This window comes from Tachypleus tridentatus, chromosome 7, assembly GCF_004210375.1.
Source record: "Tachypleus tridentatus isolate NWPU-2018 chromosome 7, ASM421037v1, whole genome shotgun sequence".
NCBI lineage: Eukaryota > Metazoa > Arthropoda > Merostomata > Xiphosura > Limulidae > Tachypleus > Tachypleus tridentatus.
Window position 1 is genome coordinate 85,057,250 of NC_134831.1, and position 10,430 is coordinate 85,067,679.

General features: G+C 35.0%; 1 protein-coding gene across 1 annotated transcript in view; it reads right to left on the minus strand.

Annotated features, from left to right (window-relative positions):
* The window catches only part of LOC143256086 (transcription factor LBX2-like), a 192,332-nt gene extending 186,520 nt beyond the window's left edge, over window positions 1-5,812 (minus strand). The window contains exon 1 of the mRNA XM_076512809.1: window positions 4,604-5,812. Coding sequence (XP_076368924.1) covers window positions 4,604-5,105 — 502 coding nt within the window. The 5' untranslated portion in view covers window positions 5,106-5,812. The remainder of the gene's footprint in view (window positions 1-4,603) is intronic.
* Between the last annotated feature and the right edge of the window lie 4,618 nt (window positions 5,813-10,430).

Genomic DNA, 10,430 nt, shown 5'->3' on the forward strand with positions numbered 1-10,430 from the left:
ACATATTATGTTGCTGTTAAAAATTATTTAACCAACCTACCTTTTGTATGTTTATGACCCACCATCAAAGGATCTTTGCGTACGACACCAAATTACCCAGCTCTATGGACAAGTGTTTAATAGAAACAGTGTTAGTTTTAGATTTAAAAGTTAGCTTTTCCATGATACGAATCGTCAAACAATCGTACCTGTATATATATGTCTGCATACTGCTTACTTGTCAGAGTCACTCTGTCTCCATGAGACAGTGTTTTCATTTCCTTCTTTGTCTTTGTATTTTAGATTGTGCAATTTCTTTAACTCGTTCCACGTGAAGACCGAAGCAGCTCTTTCCTTTTTCTGTTACGTTCTTTGTATTCTTAAGACGGCTGGTATAGGTTTGGTTTGAATTTCGCGCAAAGCTACACGAGGACTATCAGCGCTAGCCAAAATCCCTAATTTTGCAATGTAAGACTAGAGAAAAGGCAGCTAGTCATCATCACCCACCGCCAACTCTTGGGCTACTCTTTTACCAACGAATAGTGAGATTCACCGTCACATTATAACGTCCCCAAGGCTGAAAGGGCGAGCATGTTTGGTGTGACAAGGATTCGAACCCGTAACTGTCAGATTACGAGTCGAGTGCCTTAATCACCTGCCTATGCTGGGCCACTGGTATGGGTATTAGCACTTTAACCAAAATAAAGTACAAAACAATGTTTTGACCTTCTTAGGTCATCTTTAAATCACTTATTTCGTATTTTACACTTCGCAATTTGATTACAATAATTTGCATGAGCATTACAATAACATTTCATTCAGGTTTTTCGTAATTTTAACACGTCATTTCCTATCCCCCCTTCCGGTGAATAACCGATTCTGAGATCAAGTTAATATCTATACTGATTAAATGTGCATATTGGGAAATAGTAACATAGTAAACCCCTTGTGCGTTGCTTAAAAAAACAGTTTATTCACAATAAAAACACAGTAATTATCTTTTGTTGCTTAGATATATTTTCAATAATACCTTGGTATGTTGTTTTATGTGTATCTTTGGGCCTACGAGAAGTTTGGTGGGCTAAAAGTTTCAATAGTTTTGATGCAATAATTTTAATAAGGGCTTAATCATCAGCTATTTATCGTTACTATTTCTACACTAATGCGATAAAGCCTGAAACGAACTTAAGAGCATTAATAGCCTTAAGTTACTAATATATGCTCTGTGGAAGAGCTTTTTTCTACTTATTATATTTTTCACCAGTAAACGTTAGTGCTAAGCACGACCACAAAATCATTAGGAACATATGCAATGTCTCAGATTTGGTAAAACAAGTCGAGTCAAATTATTAAAGTGATGTAGGTTAGAAGACACTGTTGCACACTGTCCTTGATGACGAGAAACCCACTTGAAGTAAAAATATATCTCAAGACTGTTGGTATGGGTGTTAACACTTTTACTGATAAAGCAGAGTACAACGTTTCGACCTTCCTAGGCCATCTTCAGGTTATTAGTAAAAGTGTTAATACCCATATCATCCATCCTGAAATAGGCTGTGAGTAAAAAGCAAACAACAACAAATATAATTTATTAATACAGGGTTACTGAAAGTTCTGGAACCATAGGTTATTTGCAACTTTTCATAATTTCAGATACGTGACTGATTACGTGACTTTGCCGCATCATGAGAAGATTGAGTTAATATCGCTATTAACCCAAATTTGCTTCGAATTACAAGGACAGCACGTGGGACACAATTTGTAAAATTCGTTGAAGTGTCTGTGGTTCTAGACTTTTCAGACACTCTGTACGGTAGTGGCACTACAAAATACATGAAGTACAGTACAGGGTTGTAGCGTGAAAAGATAAGAGATAGAACTTAACTGAAAGACATCAGCTTATCAATATTTTCTAGGTTGGTACTGAATCATATATCAACATCTTCACATTAGATATTTGAAAATAGTGAAACTATAACATAGGGTTTTGAACAATGTACACATCAATAACTTAAAGCACTCTAGAAGCAGCAGATATGTCCCGTTTGATTTCTTTTATTTTTAGTTATGTCTTTCTACCTTAACCATATGCTTACTCTTTTCTTTATTTGAATTTATCTAAAGTCGTTGTGTTGATACGGTTAGACACCAATATATTTCATTCATACTTCTAAAAATTGTATACTTAGAACTGTCTCACGCCGCTAAAATTTGAGGTGCGATTCCTTGCAGTGGACATAGTAGATAGCTAAATGTGGCTTTACTCTGAACCAAGCAAACAATCGAACGTGAAGGTTTATATAAGTTTACCTTAGCTATGCATGTTGTCAACCGAATAGCTATCGAAAATAAATCCTGTTTCCACTTTACATACGTACTAATTTTCCTCTTATCCAAATCATCTTAGATAAATGTTGGATTATTTGAAACAAACAAACAAACTGTATAACATTTCATTCAAGGTAAAGCTCCCCCTAACGTGGAGCGTAATCAGCCATTCAACACAACGTGGAAACTTGGCACATTTTAAAAAACAGTGTTATTTCAACAGGAGGGAATCCTCCATACCCGCAGTTGTAATTAGATCTTAAATCGGTCAGGAGGTTGAGATATGAGCTAAAAGTTTGTACTTGAAAACAAACAAACGCAAAGCCATTTCAGTAGCCACTATACCACGGCTAAAAATAACCAGCAAAAAAAAAGAGACAAAAACAGACAAACATTTCTTTTAAACGTATTAGAGTTTGAGAACCCATGCATAATAAAACATGATTTTTTTTGATTTTTTTTTTTGCACACAGAACGTTAACAAGTCTTTGAGTCATGCGATTTATAAATTCACCAGAAACTTGATGAAACCATAAAATGACCTGAATTATGACATATGAACAAAAGGTCAAGCAGTTTTTTATTTAAACATCACTTTCTCCAAACCTTTCTGTAAAGTGACTACAGAGTTTAGTGCTAGCCGGCACTTTCACAGAAGATATTTACGAAACTTTTGTAGTATCCTAAACAAGTCGAAATCTCTTGTAAATATACTGAAAAACACACGTAGCTTTTATATGCCTCCTTCGCTTAGCCCATGAAATTCTAGACTATAAGATAGAATGTGTAGTCTTAGCACGTGTTTCAAACAACCACTATGACACATCATAAAACCTATAATAAGATAGGTGCGTCCTAGAAGATGTCATTAAGTCGAAACAGAGTTGGAGTTTGAATCTCCACACTTTACTGTACAGATGGTGTTAAAAAAAGACACGTGTAGTTGGTGTTAAGAATACAAGCGTTTATTTATTTTTGGGACTTTTATCCACACTGCATGTTGTATGTCAATTTATGTTCCAAATACGCACACACATTTTCTTCTGCAAAAGTATATGACTCCGTTAAACCCATATAATGGAGGATGTACTTTAAAACCGTGGTAAAACACCAGGTGTCCAACTTTTCCACGAAGCTAAACTTGGTTAAAAATAAAAGACTCATTGTGAGAGCAACGGCTCATCTAAAGGAAAACATTTACAAATTGTAATCAGATGTTCAAGATGTTTGTTCAAATGTTCGAAGAATTACAGCTAGCGTGACGCGATAGTTGTATGAAACCAATACAGCTAATACCTAATAATACCGTTGTTGAATATGATGGTAATACAGAGACTGGTATATGTATAGATTGCTTCACCGATTTTCACTAGATGGAGTGTTTCACAACAAACTTTCGAGTTTATAAATACTGCTGCCCCGTTTAATAACCAGCTCCAAATGAGTCACTTCGGTAAAACCGAACTGGATGTTGCTACAATAATACACTACTTAACAGCCTGCTGTAAATGATTCACTTCGGTGAAACCGAACTAAACGTTATTACTACCAGTTTATATTGCACACGTATTGTTAGTCTGAACCCTTAAGTCAAAGACGTTTGTTGATGAAAGTCTCTAGCAAAAACAAATTACAAATGTATTAGATTTTTATCGCTGTTTTGACTAACATAATGTAAAAATGTACACAGAAATGTTCTGCATCATTAAAATACTTACTGTTCTAGATACTGGTAATTTATTTCCTGTTACATGTTACTGTAGTACATCATCCGTCTGATTAACACAGGATTTTGTTCTTATGATCTAATAGAATCTCTATATAAATATTTTAAAACGAAGTGCTCTAAATTCTAATCTATAAACTACGACTTTCAATTTTAATATAAAATTGTTCTCTATTTCTTTCTGTTCATAATGTTATTTTTTGTTTCCTACAGCTTTATGAAAATGAAAACACTAGTGTGTGTTTAGACGTGAATGTGTGCACCATTTCATAAATATCTTTATACACGAATGTTTGCAATGATATGCTATATACACATAGAAGGATATAAAAGAGTTTAAACAATTACACTTTCGCACTGTCGAACACCAGTTTAAAACACTATTACATGTAGCCCAGTTGTGATGCATGTCTCTTCGTTCAGTAACCTTCTTGTTCCCATAAAGTTTACATTAATTCATGTATTGTTTTTTTAAGTAATTACAGAATTAGCAATAAAATTATAAAAATGTACGGTTCATCCTACTTTTTGTTTTTATCTACACTCTCATCCAAGAGCTCTTGTACTCACCTAACTTTACCCCGGCTTCTAATCCTTCAAATGCCTTGCTCGTCATTTCAAAGAGAGCATCGAGGGGTGAAGCTGGGAGGCACGTGGCGGCTGGACTTTCTGCGGAGTCGCTTTCCGACTTCTCGGACCGCGAATCTTCGTCTGCCGATCTTGGCCGACGTCGGGCGGCGTCTGAAGTATGCAAGTCCCAAGGGCGTACGATCGACCTCTCGGGAAAGCTGGCGGATCGCCGGACACTTGATTTGTGGTTCAAAATATCCTTGATGAAGAACGAATTCAACGGTTTGTTGGGGTTAGGAGCCGGCCTCAATTCAATCATACACAACCGTTTGATGGGCTTGTAGTAATCTTCCTCGGACGCCTCGCCCGCTGTTACCTCAGTGGACTCGTTGCTTACGGCATTACTCTCAATACCCTTGACTTTACCCGGCGTGGCAGTAGAAGGGCAACTGGATTCCTCTTCTACGGACTGGGGCTCGGAGTCTACCGCTACGTCACACATTGTTCTAACGTCGGAAAATCAGGAAAACACTTAAAACTAGACGCGTATCCGTACAAGTCTCCAAATATCCAAAGACGTACAATAAAGCGCTTCCTTTGGGGCTACTTTAAATGCTGTCATTAAAATTCATCAGTTGTTACGACCTTCGAAAAGTTACCAGTTACTGAACTCGCTTGCTCATTGATTGGCTAACCACAAGTTGAAAGAGATGCAAGTTTAAAAATCTTGTACTCAAAAAGTTGTAACTGTGTGGGCTATCACCTCAGCGTGCAACACGAGGAAATTAGCGGCGGTGTGTGTTGAGAACCATCTCAAGGTGAGAAGGCGGGCAACCAGCGGCCCGCCAGTTTGTCGTAAAGTTAAATTGTTTACGTCTCTCGACAACAGGTACGTCGCACCGAAGTAAAGACCAATCCGACACGAAACAAAAATTCTGTGGAACAGTAGAACGTGCGATATTGTTAATGGTGTAATTAGTCGAGAGCTGCAAAATGCTCGAAATGTGTACAAACTTATATCACAGCACAAACAGCGAACACACTGTCAGTCGAGTTGGGTTATCTGTCACCTCGGTGTCGCTAAGGTAAATTATCAGGAATGATAGACAGCCCGAACGATCGGTAATATATTATAAGTAAAAGCTCGTTCCGCCAATAAGAACACGAGCAGAGATGCCATGAAACAACTAAACCAGGCGGTGGGTGGAGTGGGGTTGTGATCTTCTGATTGGTGCTCGAAACGAAGTACCGTGCTGTAAAGTGTAACCAGAGGGCGTTAGTGATAATTTCGTTCGTAATGTGTAAAGAGATAAGCTTACAAACAGGTTGACAAAACACCTTTAAACATGTTTATTGTCAGTACGATCTGATTATTAACGTATTGCACACTTTGATACTATGATATAACAAATCCCAGCAATTCTTTGTGAGGACCACAAATTCAAAATACGATCGATGCACAATGTACTGGGAGAACGTCCTCACATGAAAATGTTACATATGTTTATTTTCACTAAATACTACTAAGTAATTTCTTCAGTAGATATGTGTGAGTTTAAGTCAGATACAGGGCTGCAAGCTACTATTATTAAAATAATTCATACTTCTTACTACAGATTTACAGAACAGTGGAGACGAAACTCACTGCTCTGTTTTTAATATTTAAAATACTCTGTTATTTATTAATGCAGTTGTAATATATGTATATGTTAGAAACAGCTGTTCATAAAAATGTAGTGTATTTATACACGAAACGTTTCTGACTTTAGTTTAAAACGTTATAAAAACATCAGGTCCATCATCTGAGAAAACAACAAATTGGTTTTTGGTTTTAACCGCGTAAATGTCAAGAGCTTGCTAAAATTTATAACGATTTTTGTGTGTGTATGTGATATCTATGACTTTATGTTATTTATCGAATTGAATAATATGTTTTTATCAGCAATTATATAAAAGTGAAATTTGTGTTCAAATTTCTCAAACTTTTTGTACGCTTTATTCAAAATTAAGTGCAAAAGATAATATAAGTTAAAAACAAAGATGTATTTCCTATTACGTGTATTGTAAAATTGTGGCTTTAAATTAGTTTCTATCATTAATTTCGTTGTTAATATAATAAGAGTTAAATTACACTTTACTCTCAGTATGTTGTACTGACAGGAGAATGCAATACATGATTTTTAGATAAGATCCATGCAACAGTCAAGATCGAATGAGGCAACTTTAACGTTTTATATGTTAAGTAATAAATAACAACAGGAATATAGTATATTATTTTAAGAAAATCAAATAAACATAAAAAAAAGAGATACCGTTTGAGTTTTATAAAATAATAACGACTTTCTTTTTGTGATTCACTTTAAATCAGGGTCCTTCTCATCATAATCTACTTTATAATACGTTTTAAAACACTTCGGTTACTCCAGATAATGTTATCAGATGTAATAATAGCATGGTGTGTAATCCCGAAAAGTCGATTTCTGTGGTTGAGAATACCAACCTTCCACTTGGATAAATGACACAATAGTTATTTGGTGTATATAAACTTAGTTAAAGCCGTGGGGGCGTTATAATGTGAATTATTTCAATTCCACTATTCGTTGGTAAATGAGTAGCCCAACAGTTGACGGTTGGTGGTGATGACTAGAGAAGGTGATGACTAGCTGCCTTCCCTCTAGTCTTACACTGCTAAATTAGGGACGGCTAGCACAGATAGCCCTCGAGTAGCTTTGTGCGAAATTCAAAAAACAAACAAACGTAGTTACTTCGCAGAATAAGGTTAATTTTATAGTAATACATTTTACCTTAGTTTTTATAGAACTCTGAAGCCACTACATTACATAAACCAAACATTCTTATAACTGATCTGTTATTCTAGATAATACAAAACATATCTCGGGGAAGAGTTTATCTCGACGAAGAAAGAAACGACTAAAATTCCATTACCGGAAAAACGTGTCTCATGTGTCAGTCTTGGAATATTCATTTAGGAATGGTTTACTATACGGAACCAAATACATGATAACTATAGTTGATGGCTATTTAACTATCAATATGCAAGAGGACAGCAGTCTTTCTCTACAAATACGTTTTCTTTAATTGTAATAAAGCGAAGAGGAATTCACATGATGAAGTTACGGAACCAAAAGGCCCAAGGGGACAACTGCCTCTCTATCCACAAGTACATCTTATTTTATTATGATGAAGTTTGATATGTGATTGAAGATCAAGGAAGAATTCACATGATGAAGTTACGGAACTAAAAGGCCCAAAGGGACAACAGCCTCTCTTAAGTAAGAATGTTTTTCTTCAACTATCTTCAACTAAGTTTTTATGATCTTAATAAACTTTAATACAAGAGTTTACTACGTTATAACACACTTTAAGTCAGTGTTTCTCATCATAATTTACTTTATACCAGCGTATTTCTCATTAAATCCACTTTAAGTCAAGGTCTTTTTAGTCATAATCCATTTTATGCTAGTGTATTTCTCATTAAATCCACTTTAAGTCAGGATTTTTGTTTAGTTATAATCGACTCTGGATTGGGGTATTCCTTGTAATAATCAACTTATGTCAGAGTCTTCCACATTGTAATTCAATTTTAATCATTACTTATGGTTGCAATGTTTGTCTATACAAAACGTAGCTCAGGTTTTGTTTGTTAATACAGTGACCTTACAAACAACGTATTCGTGTATGTGTGGTTATAGAAAACTTGGTGAGGTTCTTATTGCGTGAAGAGTTTAATACAGCAATTAAAATAATAAAGTACCAATCATTTATGGTTGTTAAATGTCCCATTAGGAAATAACATTATATACGTTTTCCATCAAGATATATCAACTGAAACACAAAAACACACAACATAAGTCTAATACTTGTATGATTAAGAGTTTACAGTACAGCCTAAACTTCTTAAGTGAAAAAAATGTTGACTGTATGGAACAGCTTTTGTCTTCAACAAATACACACAATGCAAGACTGTACTGCTTGACGTATCGTACGCATAACGCATACGAAACGTGCACAAAATGTGGCCTATGCCTAACACGGACAAGACAAAGGTATATTATTATTGCCAATGTTTGTTTGTTCTCTACGTCCAAACAAAACCTTTTTGAGTAAAAGTCACACTTTATCTCTCTTAACAAAAATTAAAAGAAAACTTAGAACCATAATTTTCAAGTGTATAAATCTAAAGTAATCGCACTTGTTACGCCTTTTTTTAAAAAAAATAGTTTTGATATTAGATATGTACTATGTAACGAAGAGTACAACTTCGTGTGACTGTAGGTGCTTATGATTCATTATGTATTTACTAACAGAAACAGCCACCCTCCGGGCAAGTGTAACTGTTAGTTCCTGCATAAGGCTATTGAGCCTACGGCCTTTTCTAGAACTATCTGACAGTTCTACAACAATATACTCATAATCAGTGATGTCGAGAAAACCCACTGGTAGAGAAAAACATACGTGAAAACGGCTCGTTTGGGTTGAGAAAACTTTTTACGTAGAGGAGCGAACGACGTTTCGACCTTCTTCGGTCACCGTCAGGTTCTCATACTTGACGTTCAATAATGTTCACCACCCATGAGAAAAATATTTTATCGCAATAATTAATTTAAAAATGAGCTATCATCACAACATTACATTGCAGAGTAGATTTTTATTGAAATATTTCTTTGTAGACACAGTTATTAATGAAACTGCATTCTTTTCTGGTGCAACGGTCATAAGATTTTCACCGAAGAAAAACAAATATATTCTTTAAAGTTTGTTTTTTGATTGTTTTATATTTGAAACTTACTCATTTTTTGTTGGTTTTACTCAATATTTTTTGGTTAAATCTGAAACATATCATTTTTGTAGAAATTCCATTTCTTTTATTGATTACTCAGCTATAAAAATACTATCTAGTTATAAAAATATGACCAAATTATGATTGGTGATGATGGTGCGGTAGTTTCCGAGACTCGAGTTTTGGATGTATACATCACAATCTACGTTATAATAGGATAAAGATGTGTGTGTGTGTGTGTATATATATATGAATTGGTACTCGAATAAGGGAAGAAATTCCAGTTTGAACATCACACGTTTTCCCACTGTTGCACTCTTCATAGATTGTAGGTATTAATTTTACTGCTAGTTAGTTTCTGTAATGTTTTATACCTGTTAACTACAAAATGTTTTTTGTATTAGCATAAAGCAATATAATGAGGCATTTACCACAGGGATGTAACGCTGAACTTTAGTATTATATATGCCTCAAGCTTATCTCTGTGCTAATGGTGGACGCCACGAAAGATCTGCAAATACGAAAGTTTTTCTTTCGTCACTGTATCCTAAAAGATGTGATAAACTTGGTTGAAATTCGATTACTAATTTTTAAAAAATCACAAACCATTACAAATTGAAACATTGCTCGTAACTGACAGCGTAGCAGCATCTCAAATCAGGACTTCCGAACTGTTTACTTAATTCATAACATTGGATTATATGCACCATTAGTTTCATGTTTGAAAGTTCCTTGTGAGTGAAAAATTCTTAACTTTATTTGAATATACGTTTCGAATAAACAGAATTCTTCATAGTTTTTATTGTATTGTATGTCAGGTGTGACCAAATGATTAGCGTATAACTTATGGATTGGCAGGCTCAAGTTTTAACCAACTTTCTGCTACGTTATATTAATGATAACAAATTGCGCTACTCAGCTAAGTAAAAACGTGTAAGTGGTTGTAGGTGCTGGTTACCTTGTATCTAGTTGAACAAAATAATCACAATGAAATATCTGTGTTCTGCCTAACACGGGTATCGAAAC